This window comes from Lutjanus erythropterus, chromosome 8 (genome assembly GCF_056507025.1).
Source record: "Lutjanus erythropterus isolate fLutEry1 chromosome 8, fLutEry1.hap2, whole genome shotgun sequence".
Classification (NCBI taxonomy): Eukaryota; Metazoa; Chordata; class Actinopteri; order Lutjaniformes; family Lutjanidae; genus Lutjanus; species Lutjanus erythropterus.
In genome coordinates this window covers 11017187-11037069 of record NC_139324.1, presented here as the reverse complement: position 1 = coordinate 11037069, position 19883 = coordinate 11017187, and the positions used below count along the sequence as shown (strand labels likewise).

General features: G+C 39.6%; 1 protein-coding gene across 2 annotated transcripts in view; it reads left to right on the top strand.

Annotated features, from left to right (window-relative positions):
* Positions 1–19883, top strand: part of dpp10 (dipeptidyl-peptidase 10 (non-functional)) — a 292988-nt gene that overhangs the window by 208457 nt on the left and 64648 nt on the right. For both annotated transcript variants that reach the window (XM_084724499.1, XM_084724500.1), the window contains exons 4-5: positions 11537–11631; positions 11761–11835. In XM_084724499.1, the coding sequence (XP_084580625.1) occupies positions 11537–11631; positions 11761–11835 (170 nt within the window). The remainder of the gene's footprint in view (positions 1–11536; positions 11632–11760; positions 11836–19883) is intronic.

Here is a 19883-nt window from a genome sequence, read left to right as displayed (position 1 = left end):
GTAGTTTTTGTGCCTTTATTTTGAAAGTCTGCTGACTTTGTACTAACTTGACTGCAGAGTACTGCACATGCAAAACTAATTTTAGAGGGTACCTGTAAAGTCAAAGGGTTTGCTCAGACTCCAGTTCAGACTTGGATCCATTTCTTGAACCAGATCTTTAAGATAAGACATTATCTATCATTATCCAGACATTGCCAGCCTATCTGCATGGGTTGCTGTGGTAACAATGTAGGTCAGTAATATGTATGCTGGTGGGATTTCTAAAACAGAAATTCAAGTTTTGTCTGTAATGAAGTCTACCCCAAAAGTGCCTGCAGATCATTTATTCAGTGTCTGTTCACAGACTGTTGCTCTCTGTTTTCTTCCACACAGCTCTGCCAGCAGCAGCATGGATTTGACGTTGTCATATTATGAGTGACGCAAAAGACTCTTTAATATCTGATTTGAGCAGCCAGAGTGTCCAGACTGAGATCCATCTGTAGAAATCTGATCGGAGTCTCATTTCAAACCACTTCCAAATGTGTCTCAGATCCGATTTAGCAAAAGTCACATTTCATGTGTTTTGATCTCTGTCCACACTTGCTGACATCAATCTGGATACAATCTGGATATGGCCAAAAAAAAAACACACTCAGATTTGGGTTGGCAGTCTGAACAAAGCCTCGGTTTAAAGCAACTGACCAACCTGCCATGTTTGATGAGTTGAGAAAGAGACTGTTTTGGGACAGCGTGTACCCAACAGAAGGCTGTCAATCATCCTCGTACATGTGTACAAGTATCTAAGCAGTGAACCACAGATGTCATTTTTAATTAAACACAAGCCCTAGCAGCGGCTGGCGGTGAACCCTTACAGTTAAGCACATGCTACCATATTTACTGTCAGCATCTGCAGAACGGAGCGCTTGTGTTCTATCTTTAACAAGCTGGCTTTGAGCTTGACCAGCTGTGACATTTGGTGGAACCTAGGGACTGCAGACACAGCATTCAAGCATTACGCAATCTTAGCTAAATAATTCACTGTGTGCTATGCATATTACATTGTGCCCAGAGTTCCCACTTGGCCACTATACTCCGCACTCCACTGGCTGTGCATCCTCCTCTGCCGGTGCATGGGCTTTTAGTTAGTCCAAAATTTGTTTCTCAGTTTCTATCTCCCCACCTCCCTGTACTTATGAGACTGCAGCCAGACTGAAGAAAATCAGACTGTTGATTGCACATGCAATACAGGCAATATTGCAGTGTGGAATGAAAACATGGAGTAGTTGCAGCTAACTGTTCGTGTGTGGTATCTGATATATAAGTGGACAAAGCTGTTAACTACTGCTGCTAACTTGCATTAGGCTTGTGTAAAAATAAGACTTGGCAAACACTACAGGCAAGTCTAAATTATCGTTGTGAGACCAGCCCTCAATGACATTAATTAAAGCATTTTACTAAGAAATTTGAAATGCATGTTGTTTGTTATTTACATATTCAAAAGTATGGTGACACCCAAACACTCCACCCATAGTTGATTACTGAATGTGTCTCATTCCAAAGCATTGAGCTTTTCGAGAAGGGCTTTCCAACAGATTTTGGAACCTGGTAGTGGGGATTTACAGCAATTGAGTCCAGTCCAGTATCCCTAGAAGTTGTATCCACGTTAGACAATTCTACACCTGCATAATTGATGTCCACTGCCAGTCCAGGATGAACTGTTCTCTTTATGTCATGTGGTAGAAAGTTAGAGGTTAGGGGAGTGGATGGGTGTGTAGCACGTCTGTCTAACTTTTTTTTTAAAACTTTAATCCTAAGGAAGTGTGTTAGCTGTAATTTTCAACCAGAACTATATTTTGCCATGTTTTTTTTTTTTGTGTGTGTGTAACTGACAAATGGGGACACCAGTTTTTGAAACTGGTCCAGTAATTAATGAGACGTCAAGCTCCAATATGTAATCCTCATGGGCAATTGCTCACAGTCAAAGTAAGTGTCTGACAACATTTTGGAAAAGATGGCATTGACCTTTTTGTTAGACAGACCTTTTTGTTAAATGGACATTTTATCATTTTAAACTTTGTCAAACTTCATTAAAACATCGCAGACACAAAATAAAACTCATGAACTCACTCGCACTGCCACTGCTATTTGGTTGAAATAAATCCTTTGTTCATAGCAGTGACAAAAACAGCTGTTTCTAATTAAAAAAAACATATCTTACTTGTAAACAAAAAGCTCTATCTCTGTATGGATCCTTTCCATAATGTTGTCAGACACTATCTGAGCCGGTCAGTGGGTAAAAGAAGCACTTTTAGTGGATGTGCTTTAACGGTGGGCAATTGCCCATAAGGATTACGCTGCAGCGTATGTCACTGGTTGCCGGCTGCAGCGGTCTTTCTCAATACTGGACCAATTTCAAAAATTTCGCCATTAGTCACTTGGATGAGAAAATGGAGCCCAGTTGAAAAATATGAAAGTTGCCCCTTTTTGTCATAACCATAATCCATACTATCATTGCCATGCACAGATACTTTTTAAAACACTGGCAATGGACACAAACAGCTTTAGGGGCATTAACTTTGGGGGATAAGGTCTGGCTCACAGTTGGCGCTGCAGTTCATCCCACAGGTGTTGGATGCAGTTGAGGTCAGGGCTGTGTGTCTTTCTTTCTTTATGGACTAGCTTTGGGCATAGGGAAACAGGAAATAGTCTTCCCCAAACTGTTGCCAGCAGGTTGGAAGCACATTAGTTTCTAAAACATCATCATTTCCCTTAATTAGAACTAACGAAACCAAGAAAACAGCCTCAAACCAAACAAAAGTATGCAGACAAGAGTTTCTACTTTTTGCCACATGTATGTCAAACCTGCAAAGAATTAGAGTAAATACTAATGAAAAAGGTGCAAAGACTGCATTACAAACGGTACAGAAAAACCACCTTTTTGGCTCCATGGTGTCATTATTATTTCCTCCGGTGATCAAAAATAGCCATTTGATTAAAAAAATGTGGCACATTACCACTGGCTGCTGTAGTTAGTACTGAATGCTTTTTTTCCCCCCATTGCTGCCTTCCGGCAGTGGGCAGAATTACTCCTTTATTTCATGACAGTTATGTTGGCAGCAGACTCTGGAACTGGGCAGTTAAAACCTAAATAAATCTGCTGTTTTCAAAGGAAAATTACAATGTGCCTCGTGGCTCAGTAAGTTCAAACACTGGAAGGGAGATACCATTACCCAGGCCTCATTTATTTCTTCACAGAGTCCTGTGTATGGCTGTTTACCACTCATATGGGAATAAATACTCACCTGGCAGAAAATTTCCAAGGACTATTAGTATTTGGGGTTGACAATCTGTGTGAAATGGCATTTTGTTTTGTTCTTAAAGGTGTCCATAAATTTCCCAGCATTTGATATTCTGGTGATGTGCTGTGAGCTTCTGTATCAGAAGGAATCATGCTGCTCAATTCTTGTGTCAAAAGCCTAGCAACCCTTTTTGTGGTTGTGACAGCAGCTTGGTGACATTTCTCCCTCAAGCAGGATATATTAATATATTGTCATTATATCTACAGTATATCCACACGTGGCTGTCATGTAAAAGGTTTTTAATGAATGCGAGGCTGTCACTGTGCTCCGTAGGGTAATCAGAGGGGACTGTGTCTGCAGCTGCAGTTTTTGAAGATGTTATGAGCAGCTAAACTCTTCCTGCAGCTTACGACTGTGTGTTCAGTCAGAAAGCAAAGGGAATTTTTACCTCATTTGCACAAATGACCAACTATGCATTAGCTAGCTAGCAGATGAAACCTGTCCTGAAATAATGTGTGTTTGATTTGATCTGTACAGACAGTTTGAACCAGAGCAACACACAAAGGAAATACGCTGGACCTCATGCAGGAACATTGTCAAATTCTTATCTGAAACTTCTCTTACTTTTTTGCATTAAATTTGTCTTAGTTATAGACAAAGGAATTAGTAGATTAAGGAATTATGATTTGAACAGGACAACTACATCTACAATATTCTTCTAACGATGTCATTGAAGATCTTACTTACATGATATTAAGCATTTAAAAAGTATTAGAAATAAGTTTTAATCCAAAGTCGAAAAATATCGTCACTTAAGTTTTTGTACACTTTCCTGATCTAGGGTTCATCTTGTTATGCTTAGACATTTAGAGCCTGGTCTCACTCCCAAATTGTCAGATACCAATAATTTGTCCCCACCCCTTAGCGACTAATTCAGACACGGACGGTACCCGTTTGCAGCTGAAAGTCACACGCCAAGCTTTACAGAATATAAATGCCTTGGTATTTTGATAGGCGGAAAACTAACCTTCAAATATCATATCAACAACCTTGTTGTCAAAGTCAGACGAAAAAACAGTTCCTTGTATAGAAACAGATTTGACTTCCTGATGTGTTGTAGGAAGAGGATTATTGAAGCTGATTTTCTGTCTATTTTGGATTATGGAGATGTGATTTACAGCCATATCTCTGCCTCGACTGTCATGCCTCTGGATGTTATCTACTACTCCGCTCTCAGGTTTATTACCGGCGATGGTCACAACACTCACCATTGCATTTTCTGTAATAAAGTTGGGTGGTCCTCTCTGTCTCAGAGGCGGGGCAAACCCATGTACCTGTTTATTTACGAAGCCATCATTGGGAAATAGCCACCACACATTTCATCTATGTTAATTTGGTCATCTGGATCGTATCAAACTCGATTCAGTGACTGGCTTTCCCTAAAATTCCTTAGAGTTTTTACTGAATTGGGAAGATCTGCTTTTGCCTACAGAAGTTAGACTCTGTGTACCACTGTGCTTTGCGCTTTATTACTAGCTGTGGAAATCACATACATCACTGCACTCTATATGCCACAGCTAAATGGCCATCTTTGTATGCCTGCAAGCTTTTGCATTGGTGTTTTTTTTATATCAAAATCTATTCTTGGCCGGGTTCCTTCTTATCCGTGTACATACATGTGTAGAAACCAAAATCAATATGGACTTCGCTCTCGTAATATTCTACAAATGCTGGTTCAGAGGGTGAGAACAGAACTCGGCAAAAAGCCTTTTAAACATGCTGCTCCTTCGTCCTGGAATAATCTACAGAAGCTGATCACTGTGGGGGAATTCAAGTCGACTTTAAAGGATCGAGAAAACAGCTCCCTCGGTCAATGCGATTGTACCTAAATTTTTTACCCTAAATCATTTTAGATGCATGAAGATTTTGTGAATTCAGATCCACAATCAATACTGCCTCTGTTTGTACTTGAAATATTTTAGTATTTGTATCTTGTATTTTTATGAACAATCATTTGTGGTTTTACTTGCTCCCTTCACTTTGTATCTTTTATTATTTTCATCTTTTGTTTTTATATTGTATTTTTTAAACTCAACATCATTGTAAATGAGGGCCAGCCCTCTATGATTTTCGAGTTTAAATGAAGGTTATTATTATCATTCAAGTGACTTCAGTAAGTTCACCTGCAGCAGAGTTACATATGTAACCCGATTTTTGTGTTGCTTCTTTGATTTTTGCGGTCATGGTAACCTTAAACATGGTTTTATCCTCAACCTAACCAAGTAGATTTTGTGCCTAAACTGAACCCAACTGCAGTCCTTTCACAAAATTTAAAAAAAAAAAAAAAAAATTAAAAATTGGTTTTTTTTTTTTAACATTTATTTTCACTGAATGCTTAATGACACACTCACACATACACATGATATCACATATACAATTTTATTATTTCAGGCCAAATTTGCACAGGCTTTAGTCAGATATATGTATTTTCCTTGTAAAGACTGGCAGACTGTCTGCATGTGATTTATACAACAGGTCTGGACCAGGAGAAAATTGGTGAATGTTTCAAATTTTCTTTAATCCTCTCTACATGACGCTTAAGAATGAATGACGGCTAAAATAGTGCTTAGTTGGTGATTGTTCACCTCTCACACGAGAACCCCTCCTTCTCTTTCATGACTCGCTGTTCTTTTAAGCACGAAACTGTGTGTAGAGAGCCCTCGAGGCAGAGCTGAAGTCAATGATCACGTTGTATTTTTTGATGCAACCTCTGCTTCTAACTGCAACACCAAAGAAGATAACAGAATAAGCAGTTCTGACAGCATGATCTTAACTTGACCTTTACAGTTCAGGAAAATATCTTGCGTGCATACTTAAAATAACAAACACAAAAGCCGCAGTGGTTGCGCGTTGCGTGTACAGTGACCATTACTCAATCCGTGAGTCCACCTTGGTTGCAGAGTTAAGTGTGGTAGAAAAAATCTGAGGCATTTCATTATTCATCGGGTTACAGACGTAGGGCATTACTTATACATTAGAGTCTTAGCTTGTTCTTTTTCAGCTACGAACATTTCATTATTTAAAGAGACAAGTGCAGAGTAGTGCAGGGAGCTATGGTAATGTTTTAAAGATCACAGGAACGAGTTTCTTTTTATCAGCTCTAAATATTCATCTCTCTCTCATAGGCATCCACTGATTTGAGGTTTAACACCGGCGGACATCAAATAAAAATTATTTTGATATTTTAAAAATGACCTTATCAGAGACTTTTGTGGAGGGGTGGTAGTTTTTCCATCGGTGGTACCTTTCTGTGATATTTTTGTCACAAGTGAGCCATTTCAAGCAACAGAACACAACTGTTTAACATTTTATGGACCAAACAAATGATCGATTCATCTAGAAAATGATCGATAGGTTAATGAATAATGATAATAATCAGTCGCAGCCTGAAACATCACGTCAGACTTTGAAAATAAAGGTTGTTGAGGAACATTTCAGGTGTCCCTGTAGTAAAATCTGTGTCCATGTACATGAATTTACAGATTAAAGGAATTGCCGTGAGGCTGTGTTGTCTTGTATGACTCTTTTCTTTATGTGTCAGTATTTTACTTGATAACAGCAGAGGTAGTTTGTGATTGTTAATCTTTAACAGAGGGGGTGGCCCAGTAGGAGGGTTAGTGTTAGGGGTTAACTCTGGTGATGCATTTTCAGCAGCACAGACCAGACACTACTGGATGGTCATGGAAATATTACAGTACAGGCAGCAGTGTGTATAAGATCCCCTCACTCTTATACAATAGAGGGTGACACAAGAGTGGATTTTTTTTTGCCTGCCCCATCCTGGTCCCACAGAAATACTCCTTTTCCATCCCAATCCCAGAAGAATGACCTGTCCCTTTCCCATGAATCCACAGTCCCCGCACTTCATGCACAGGTCAGGTGGAGCATTAGAGCAGACAGAGGAGAATAAAAAAAGAATAAAAAAAGACAACAGGCCGATTAGCATTATGTTCAAATGAAAAAAAATGTATTTATTTGTCTTAGAATGGCATATTTCTAGATTTAAGAAACTCTCTTATTATTATAATTATTATTATAATTTCTGATCTAGCCCACTCCTGTTGACTTTTTTCTGTCCTGTCCTAGTGTCCCAATGTCAACTTCTATTCTGTGATACTGCTTTTCATTTTAATCATAAAGGTGACACTTCTCTACAGAGTATATAGGGTGCAATGTAGTATAGAACTGAGTGTTTATCAGGGGTGTCACAATGTCAATATTAAATCAAAAAATCAACCAAAATGAAATTTCAATAATCTAAATCAAAAGCAGAATTAGAATTAATAAGGATTAGTGAGGATTAATAAGGATTAATGAGTCAATCAGTCTTCATAGTCAACCAAACAGCCCGTCTTGTCCCTGGCTCCAGTCCACTACTGAGCAGAGGAAATTTTTGTCGACCACAGTAAAATCAGGGGAAACCTCCTCCTCGGGGTACAGAGTGCCGTCCAGACGCAACATCAACAGCTGTGTGGGATTAGCCAGAGGATTTCAAGAAAGACAGCTGTGCTTACTTGCAAAGTTATTCATTGATGTATGAGTCCCATTGGCACTGGATGACCTCAGAGACCCAGACATGACCCTTACAAACACACACACACACATACAGTACGTGCCAAACAGACAAGCAGCCAACTGTTTCTATGCACATTTTTAGGAGAAGTGATGAAAGCTGAGAACCACAGATTATTCAGGTCCTCCTTGGATGATGTGGAATCTGTTTCTATCATACAGACAACACATTCGTGTCTCACTGCTCTATTGGATTTGCTTGGATTATTATTTTTTTTGTTCTTACTTCTCAGCAATTTCAGTCACATTTTTGAGGGGCTAAATGTGCTCAGTGGCACGTGCATTGGTTGTGGTGAAAAGTTTTGTGTGATATAACCAAATGTCATGGCCACACCCTCTAAACAACAGCCCCCACAGAACGTTTCACCGCTGTGCACAAAAATCAGCACACATATGTATCATCCCCAGACGTATATAAAAGTATTTTAGACCAATTGCCTAAACTGTTGATAATTTAGCTGTTTTCCACTTGTTGTATTTTAACAAACTCCTACAGAATTCATCAGATTAATTCCAAAAATGGTGTGTGCCATCTCAACTACTTTGTGATCAAAAGTTATTAAAAGATTTAGCTATGTCTTGCAAAATTGCTTGAACTTTAGTATAGCACCAAACTCCACATGTTTAATAAGAGTCCGGGCCTGAACATGCCTACAATGGGGTCACAGCTGCAGGATGCCCCAGTGGGCGTGCGAGTGCGAGCGCCCGTCCAATGCTGCTTGCAGCTTTAAGAGTTAATGCCTTCACTTCATAAAGCCCCCCCCGCAAAAAGGAATAAAAAGAATAGGTGTGGGGTTCTGTGCACCCATACTTTCCCAGGATCCCCTTTCTATCATAAATAATGAATAAATAAAATAAATAAATCCACCACAAGGTACAGAAGGATCAGAGGAGATGTATGTGTCTGTATGAAAATGCTATCTTCGGTGGAAAGCAGCAGGGAAATTCAATATTTGAGAGATACTTGTGTTAGCAATTATTCATAACATAACATTATTCATTGAAAACATAATAACATGGTTTGTTTTTGACAAAAACTGACCTTGCAAACTGTGGAGGTTCCTGAAGCTTGTAATTGAAAACATCTGGAAGAGTGTTTCGTGCAGTAGTGGATGCTTCCTTGTTGCTTTGGACAAAAATATCCATTTGCCTGCTTAAATATTGATTAAAGTGAAATTTTGAGTTGTTAATGGTGCCACATGAAAAGTCAGGGGATGACCAAAGCCATTAAGATTTGCTGTCTGAGAACATTCATAAAAATCTTTTGCCTCACAGAAAGAAGGTTGTGGGTTCGAACCCCGGCTTGGACACACTCATGCACCCACACATACGTCATCCATCCAGCTGTGATAACAAGATAATGAATGGGAGTAAAAGGCAAGCAATGAAAATGAAAGCTGCAATTGTGCCTGTAAATGGTAACTATTCCGAAGACGTGCACATCAGGAGGAGAATATTTTGAATATGAAGTGGATGACAGTGAAGCCACTGAAGAAGCACCAGTATTCACTGAACCTGCTAGCACCAGACAGCACAAAACAATAATGGCTAAATTCCACCAGGCATGGCTGAGTTGCGTTACGGCTGCGTCACGTCAGCCTACACTAAGCTTGTGATTCCACCACCAAGTCTATTTTTTACAGATGACGCGTCAGTTAGTGGCAGATCAAATGGCCAGGAAGTCGGGTAGAGAAAAGGCAGGGAGATTCTGGTTAATTTTTAAAATAAAAGACTCCGTGCAGACTCATGACCACAAAGACAGACAGAAAATAAACTAACCACATAGCCATAGCTTATCCAGGGTAGAAACACAAAGAGCAAGGAAAGAAAACCTAATCAACAAAATCTGAGCAAGTAAACACAATGGGACACAAATGCTCTGCTGCTGACATGCTTCTGAAACACTGCTGGCGGGGCTTACAGCCATGCAAAAGATGGATCAGAACTGTGGTGCAGATGTGCAATACTTCAACCATGAATCAACCGGTATGATGGTACATGGAGAGCTCAATAATTTCTTTTAAGAAAGTTTAAGAAACACTGTGCTAGATTAATTCTCCCTGACCAAGTTGCTGGTTTACAACTGCAATTGGTCCTTGAACTTACCACAGCAGCTGACCACCGTTCCCAATACTAGGATAGGTTAAATGCAGAAACTAAATCTGACAGTATAATTGTACTTTGTGTGGTTGTGTATGTCACAATAAAGTTGATCTTTATATTTGATTCCGAACTAAAGCACTGGACTAATCATCTAATAGAAGCTGAAAAAATAACTGTGGGATAGGGGTTGGGAGGATTGGGCCAGAATCTAGTTTATAGATGTATCGGTCAGCCAATATTATTGGACTGATATTGCGTCACAGCTATATGAAATATTTATATTTATTAAAAATACTGGTGAAAGTCAGAGAAAAAAAGAAAGGTAATTTTTATTCACTAGTCAGCCACCAAAAACAATCAGCTTCTAATTAGTTTGACCCATCCCTCCACCACCATGCTTATCCATTTTCCCATTGTTCTTCCATTGAGTTTTTTTTTACAGCGCTGGTTGCTTTGTTACTTGTTAAAGCCGTGATTCATGTGGCATTGTATCCTGCTGCTGCAGCTGGGGCCATCGTGCCCACAATTTTGCTACTGCTGTCACTGCTACATCCTGATTCTTTGGTCCATTCTTGACAAAAAGTGCTGAGTCTACTCACCTAGATCACATACACACACATGTAAATCTGACAGCCTGGTGAGTAATGAAAAACACAAATGATGGGAGACTGAATTATTGAGCCTGTGTTAATTACTGGGCCTGCTGTGCTGGAGCGGTATAAGATGAGGTGCCTTGCTCGAGGGAATATTGTCAGAGACTAGTGATGGATGACTATTTGAAAAATAAATAATTTGTCAAATAGCTTGAACAAAAGAGAAAAATATTGATTATTTCCATCTGTTTCTCTGTTTTCAGTAACCATATGGAGCACTGAAGTTGTTAATTAGTATGAGACAGACACATTTGCTGTGGTCATGCTTCATAGATGCTGCTTTGTATTCTGAGTACATGTGTGTGAACGCATACATTCAGGATTACAAGTATCTGTGCGTGCCATTGTGTTGACGCAAAGGTATTATTGTTCGTGACCATCCCCCGTACCGTGACATTCGAGGTGGGCTCTGTTTCTGTTTCTGTTTGGCTTTGACACAAAACAAACAAAGCTGTCACGTCCAGGTTCCGTACAAAAGATGTTTTCCTGGCGCTGCCACACAATGCTCCTCTCATCAATACACAACATGCCGCGTTACCTAGAAGATGAAAAAAATATAGGCCCTGTCTTTGTGTCTGTCTGACGGTGAAATCTCTCTTCAGATTCACACAGTTAATCACATTATATCAAAGTTGCACAAATTTCAGCCTGTCTGCAGCATGGTTACTGTTATTTAATTTGAAAGCAACAATTAGGCATGAAAAGTTGTTTTTAATGGCATCTTTGCAATTCTGCAAGAGTCGGGACAGCTGTTGCGTTATATTTTGTGCTCTGAAGTTTTTCCGTGTAATGTTTTCAAAGGCTTCAAAATTCAATTACCTTCATGCACATTTTTTTCTTTCTCTTTGTTCCCTCTGTTTCTACACACAGACTCTGAAGTCATCTACAGAAACAGTGACGGCCACGTCATCAAGTTCAACATCCTCACAAACGAAACAGAGATTGTCCTGACAAACACAACGTTTGTAAGTACACATTAATCTGTCATACTGTGTGTTAAGTTAGGAGTTATCATAATGTAAGTACATGTTATCATAATGATTGCCATTGCAAATTGTACTTACCGCTTTGTATTTCTCCATAATTTCCACTAGATAAATTTCAACGTGGCCAAGTATTCTGTCTCTCCTGATCTGAAATATGTGCTCTTCGCTTACGACGTGAAACAGGTATGTTTCTTAACAACACCAGTGACATGAATGTGGTTTTATTGTGTCTCTTAAAAAGGATAGTTCACCTCAGAAATACATATTTTCCCCCTGGCCTGTAGTGATATTTATCCATCGAGATTTTTTTGGGTGAGTGGCAAAGTTTTGGAAAAAGCAGAGATGTCTTCCTTCTCACAACAAAAAAACCTATATAGATAAATGAGACTACAGACCAGGGGGGAAATAAGTATTTTTGATTTGCAGGTGAACTGTCCATTTAAATTATGCCTGTAAGACATTGTTATATGTATTGTTTTGTAACCAGACAGCTACCCTTTTGTGCACATTGGACTCAGATGGGAGCGATCGGTCCACAAGTGGAAAAAGTGCTTATATCATAGTATATCACAGCTTATACTGTCGTAAGTGTGGCCCGTGGGCCAATGGCAGCTCTCTGCAACATTTTGTGGGTCCTCTGAATGTAACATGACATGCTTTATATTTTAATCACTCAATTTCACTACTTTCACTTTCATTAGCCTACATTTACCGGCCACAGTCAGTTTAGGAATGACAACTTGTATAAAGCTACTGTTTGCATCCATATTTGCCAACCATTCCGATTTTCCCGGGAGACTTTTCATTGCCCTATCCCCATTTCCTCCCAGGATCACAATTCTTCTGTATTTCTCCCAACGTTCAACCTTTTTTTTCCCCTTGTCATTATGATAACCTGTTTCTGACACAGTGTATATAAGCACTTTACAACTCTACAACTGTGCTCTGTCCACCCGGGCAACAAATACACCAAACCAGACTTTTAAAGAAGAATTCCTGTTTCTAAAGTAAAGTTTTAAAGGAAATTTTGTAAGATCGATTTTCTTTTATGGGAAGGGACAAAAAATAAATGAATGAAAGAAAACTGATGAATACAAGCTAGAGGGACGGATTATTCTGTGTTCTTTCAATTGAGTTTTTTACAGCGCTGGTTGCTTTGTCGCTTGTTAAAGCAGTGATTCAGTGATTCAGTGACTTAAAAGTAAAATTAAAAGTATTCAACATAAAAGTGCTCTTGCTGTGTACCTATTATTTTGTTATTTCAATGGTTTAAAAGTCACCAGAATGAAGAACTCTGGTATTGACATCGTCCCTGTTTTTTGAGGTCAAGCGTTGCATGGCATCTCATGAGTGTCACTATTATTACATTCTGTTGTCAATGCTAGTGCTGTGAGCTTAAGTGAGAGATTTAGATGGATGACTTGGCAATTTGTGCAAGTTAGATGGAGGAGCCAAGATACGGAAGAAAAAATGCTGTATGATTGAAAAGAAAAGGAGAAATGGATCTTGTGCTTCGTTAGACCCCTGGCACAGATAAAATGATCTGCCTTATCTGCAAACAGGTACATTCAGGGCTCAAGGAATTTAATTAAACTCCATTGTGAGACCAGTCACAAATCCTACAAGTAGTTCAGGGGTTTTCCTGTTTGGCCATCATTCATTTGCCATAAATGCAGTCAACTGAAGAAATAAATTACACAACGCCTGCTATATTGACTATGAAAGTTCTCTTGCTTTTGGAGCCCTGCTTGCAGGGACTACATGTACCAGGATGCATTGTGTATGAGCTTCTGACAACCACAGCCATATTGCCATGGGCGATATGGCTTAAAGATAATATCTCAATATTTTTAGGCTATTCTGAGATGTTTGTAAAATAAGGGAAAAGACACCATTTATGCCATATCACAATAAGCAAATGAGCAACATGCTAATCGCTAATGAGCATGGGCAGGCGGGCACCGACTGCATGTGTGTATGTTTGTGTGTCGGCCTCCCTACAGTCTCTCTTCTGTTCTGTTTATGAAGTAGCTTTAAAGTACATTTGTCCTCTAGTTAGAAGTCAAAATAGACAGAGAGAAATTAGCTCTCTGTAATTAGCTTACAGTAGACATCTGAGCAAGGTCGACTCCTCCGTGGGTCGCTGCTGCAGACAGGTTGAAAAGTGAGAGTGAAGATAAATCCACTTTTTAATCCCAAAAGTTTGAGCTCTCCTGCCACCGGTAAATGAATCCAGTGTGACTTTGGTGTTTTTTCCTCTGGAAGCTCTGGTTTGTCCCCAGCTCTCCTCTAGATCCTTGGCTCTCAGCAGCACAAAACACTCAGCATGCAGAGGTTTTCCTCAAGTTGAATATTTTTCAACTTGTGCAAATATGATCTATCTATCTATCTATCTATCTATCTATCTATCTATCTATCTATCTATCTATCTATCTATCTATCTGTATAGGGAGAGAGAGAGATGCAGGATGAGCAAACAAATCTTTTATTATGACACTCAGGAATCGTGAGATGGTTCCTGCCTGGTGTTTGGCTGAGGTGAGGGGAAAAGGCGTCCCGGGAGTCGGCTTGGCAGAGGGCAATCCAGGGAAGAGAGCTGGCTGGTGGGCTTGGCAAAGTAGTGAGGCAGGCTGGAATTCCTGGAGACAGGGAAAACAAGTCTTTGGGCAGGCAGGCAAACAAACAATCTGGCAGGTAAGACAGACTGGCAGAGTAGACTAAAACTTGGATGGAAGCGTGGCAATTGTTTTCATGTGCGACGGCTCACACTGTTACTGTGTGCTTAATGCTGTTCAATGCATTGTGCAAACATTTGTCAGGTTCTGTGATCAAAGCTTTCATGATCAGTTTGATGTGTGATTAATTTCAGGGGTGGATTTGGTAACAGCTAATAGAGAGAGCAAATGGATGGATTTGGATTCACGATGCATCATGTTTATATGCTTATAAATCCTTACAAGATGCTGTGTGGCTAATAAATACTTAAAGGGGCAGTTCACCCCCCAATCAAAAACGCTTATGTGTTCTTTTACCTGTAATGCTACTTATCCATCTAGATAGTTTTGATGTGAGTTGCTTTTGGAAGTATTTTCTCATTCTGTAGATTATCTTGAGTAACCTGGTCATGATTTCTGGAAAGAGAGAGTAGTTTTTGGACCAAATCTAGCAGAGTACCATCTCCAAAATTACACCAGAACTATATAGATGGATAAACAGCACTGCAGGTAAGTCAATGAATTGAATTAATTGTATTCAAGTATGCTCTTATTTTGAAAATTCTATGTCATACTAAATTCTGGCAGTAGCCAGAGTCTAAAGTGACTCAGATTACCTTTAAAAAGTCACATCTGTTAAATTATATGACATACATCTTGTGTTAGCACTCTGCTGTACTAGTCACACAGCCACTAAGTAGCCTGTGTGATACATTATATCATAGTTATTTTCATAATTAAAGATATGATATTTGAGAACATGTTGGGTGATATGATGATAAGTTGTGACTGTGGAAATATTTCTATTGGTAGGAATTTAGCGATACCATTTCCACCACGAGATCTCACAGATTATTACATCATCTCGCAAATTTTAGGATGAGACCATGTTTTGGGGTTACAGTAACTATATTGTGTTACATACTTAAGGTGACATCACTGAAGTGACTCACAAGATGCATGTAATGTTACTTACAACTTTAAATTTCACATGGAGCACAAACCCAGTCTCCCGGGTGAAAGTGCTGTGTTTGTTGGAGCTATTCATCCAGTCCTTGCTCCATATGCTGACTTTTTTCCTCTTTATACTACTTTGAAAGCTTGGGAGTTCTCACACAGCCACAAATGGGTTTACACTGAAGTTGCTTAAAAGCATGCCGCGTCTCTTTCAGCCATTAACGGGCGCCATGAGTGTCTGTATGAGTCGCCGAGGGCTAGTGACAAATCATCGGTATCTGACGAGATGGGAATGAGAGCGGGCTGGTATTTGAGGAGGTATACGATCTTCAGATGTCAAGATGTGATTTTAAAAGCAGCCCTTCTGACTTTCCATCCCTGCTGTCACTCACGTCTTGTATTTTACTTGGTGGTAAGAAATGACACCCCAGGGTTACAGAGACAAACCCATGCTGAAATTCATTGTCAGGCTTGAATAAATATCTACACTGTAGTCCTCCGGTGCTTGATAAATGTTGACGAGCGCCCGGGTCAGGGGCTGATTAAAATTCCATTGTGGCCTGTGTGCGACTGGCAGGTCACATTCATACACTAATAGAGCAGCGGGCCAAGCTTGAACCATAATTACCAGCTTTCCATCAGAAAAGAGTAGATGCAAAATGAGATATGCAAATTGGAGCCTCCACTCCGGAAGGGATCAACTGTAAGGATTAGTGACAAGGCGATTAATCAGAACTGATTTGCATATTTTGCATGAAGGGTTAGACTTACATTTTGGAACAATGCGGCCAATGGCCACAAGCCTCGTTTATTTTTAGCACAAGGCTATGTTGAAGGAAGAAATTGCTCTGTAGGTCTACTTCTAATCTAATTTTAAAAGATGTTTCCATTTCTTAAGATCTAATACTATTAGAAAAAATTACAGTTACCTTACAGGCTTGTGAAATAATAATTTGTGATTCTGGAGAGGATTGTAACTGGCAGGAGAAGATGTTCTGAGGATGAGTCAGTTTAGCTGTAAGATGAAAACAGTGAGCTTTAACCACAAAGGGAGATTTGAGATTTGACTGGAGCCAAACACAAAAATGAGGACAACTCAAGCTGAATTCGAACACATGGACGTGAGATTTTCTTGAGACTTGGCTGATTGGAATCTTAACTTCAGATTGGAAGGCTAAAAGCTGAAGGGACTTGAATTGGTGATCCATATATATATTGAAACAAGATTAAGGGTGCTTTCACACCTAAAAGTCTGAGCCGAGGTCCAAACCAAGGTTCATTTTTTTTTGAGACACTTATTACATTTGTTCCTGTTAGTTTTGGTTTCACATTTCAATCATCCAAGTGGACCAACACATTTTACCTGTCACATCTAAGCCCTGTCATCATCACCTATGTGGGCTTTGTCTCCTATGTCATCATGTTTACAATTCGGCAGTTAGCCTGACTTCAGTGGATGTTTATGGAGAGAGATGAATGAACAGATTCATATTGTTGTCACTGTGATATTATTTTGACACCACTACCAGCAGTACCAAAGAAAATACAGATGAAAAATGACTCTAAATAAAGTTGTCAGACCAGATGTCAACTAAACATCTGGTCTCTGGACCCCATGTGCTCCTGCACACTGTTGTTGTTCCTTCTTTTGGCTCTGGTGATATCTTGTCATAATTTATTGTAATTGGTCCAAAAGTCCAAACCATCCCCCAAAAAATTTTCACACTCAAAACAAAGTGAACCATGGTTCAGTTTGATTTGGACCAAGACAACCTCTTTTTGCTGGAACCAAAAGTCTGGCTTTTTGTTCCGGTCCATGGTCCAGGGGAAGTTTCACGTGTGTAATTTTGGTCCAGATCAACTTGGTGGCTTAACTAGGTGGTTGTGAAAAAAAACTGAAGTCTTCAATCATGCTTGCATTTGATGCATTCATGAGTTCCTTTCCTGAGTGGTTCTTCTGGATGTTCATGAGGTTTTTAGTCGTGAAATACAATCTGTTGAAAAATACAATATTTCCCTTTAAGATGTAGTGTAGTGCAAGTAGAAAGTGGCATAAAAAGAAAAGATACAAGCACAAGAAAAAAAAATTACTTGAGTAGAGTACTTGCGTAAATGAGTGTCTATACCAAATTTTGTAATTTTGTACCAACCAAGCCAGGATGCCAGATGTTGACCTTCTGGTGATGCTAGAGGAAAAAGGAAAAGTCAGGGGATCACCGAAATCAACAGGATTCATCTCTGAGTGCCCCGAGTGTCTGTACAAAATGTTATGGCATACCAGTGGTGTGAAGATATTTCACTCTGTACTGTGGACCAATAGGCCAGCGTTGTCATCCCAGGAGCCACACTACTAGCATACCTAAAAAGCTGCTGTGCTGCCAAGCTGTTGTAAATATTTGCTATCAATATGGAGATGCCAAATACACACCTGCAGGAGCAGCTGCTGGCACCATAAAATGGAAAAAACTCAACATTTAGATAAGAGAAATTAGCCTTTCATTATAAGATTAATTAGCCTATACACATGAGTGGTTTAATAGTCTACTTCTTTCATGTTCATCATGGACTATTTTCCAATTAATTCTGACACACAGATGCAGATTGATGCAGTAATTCCTACTTTTAATTTTGTGAGAGCTTTGTTGTTCTTGTAAAATTCTTAAGATTATTATAAGAAACAACTTATTTCTCATGCTGCGGGCCTTGTTTTCACCAAGGAAGTGCAAGCAGGGAAAGCAGGATCACAATAAATCGGACGCAAATGAAGATGCCAGACGAAAAGCTGAAGCAGCTCATTGAATTTATTCACAAATAGTTCAAAATACCCGCAGGACGGTGGGGCAGGCAAAGGTCAAATCCGGAGCAGCAGTCCAACACAGGCAAGTGAATCCAACTGGGAGCAGGCAAGAATCAAAAGTTCAAAAACAGGCAAGGTCCAGGTAAAACAAAGCAAAGGTCCAAAAACACTGAGAAACCGCTGAAGAAATGGACACTTGGCGCATTATGCAAAGATGGCATGAGGGAAACACACACAAAATACACTAGGGAGGTGAAGGCTAATGAGGGACAGATGAAACTAATCAGTGAACACAAAAGTGGAAACACATAAAGGCTGCAGGTAAGGAGGTAGGAGGTCAAAGACTTGAGACTCAATCCAAAAGTAAAACAGCTCTGACGTCTATAGTAATGAATTTCAATTTTCAATTCTTTCACTTCTTCTTGTATGTATTCATGTACCCACTTTTGTTGTCCCCTTGGCAGCACAGTGTGGAACAAACCAACAGCCTTGAGCCTGGCACCTGTGTGATGAAGACTAATAACAGCAGTTCCTTTTGGAAAAATAAATTACTTTTCTAATAGGTTCATCTCTGGTGCACTGAATGGAATAAAACATTCATTAACGCTTTGTGCCCAATTTCAGGACCGTGGTAGAGATGTGACAGCGTGATAGAGTTTGATTCTTGTGTTTTTTTTCTTCTTACATTTAATAGTTTGTTTTGGTTCAGATATTACAACATGTTTTGTTACATTTCTAACAAGTTATGAAGAAAAAAACTGTGCATTATGTTCTGGATTTGTGGCTGCAAAATTGTTGGCTGTTATTGCCTTGTGCTTGTCACCCAGTGTTGCAGCCTGACTCATTGATGTGTTTGATTGGATTTGGCACAACAATGGAGTTCTATGGTGCAGTAGAAGATACAGTATATTATGCTTTAATTCACACATAATATTTGTTAGTTGAATCAATTCATTGTTGGTTTTGCTCAGTCTATAGCATCGCTGGACTAGTTTGTAAAAGCTATACACAGGCAGCCATACTTGCTTGAGGTTCTCGGAGATGTTTCACACCCTCATCTGAAAGGCTTCTTCAGTTGTAACTGACTAATGAAGAGTTTCAGGCATTTAACCTCTTGTTGACGACTATCAAAGTGTTAATGACTCCACAAGAGGTTAAATGCCTACAACTGCTCGTTAGTCAGAACTGAGGAAGCCTTTCAGATGAGAGGCGAAACTTCAACTTCAAAAACCGCAAGCCCAGTCCAGTTGCCTTTGTATGGCTGCTAGAGAATACACGAAAAACGTGACTGAAAATATCTGTGGTGAGAAATAGGCAAAGCAGTATCAGAATTGTGATCTGAGGCTGAGGCGTTCTGCTAAACGGTCTTACTGACTGGACGCAATTTGATAGACCTACAACCAAACAGAGCAGTGAAATATGTAACTTTTCAAATCTGGACCAGTGATGCTCCTCTGACAATCATCATATAGCACCTACCCAGGATGAAATGAAGGGTTGTGATTGGCCCAACTGGATGCACAGCTGGTGGGATTCCATCTGAGTGGACCTGATGTAGCCTCTGCCAGACCAAATTAAAACTCGGCACATTTGTCTGGTTCCCAGGCTGCTCCATTAACTCAATTATTACAATATCAGTACCAATACCAGCACCTTTAAAGTTATACCAATACCAACTGAGTACTTCATTCAGTACATTTTTTCAGAGTTTCTTCTTTATGTTCAACATTTGTGGTGATTGACTGTGAGCAAAAACATAAATA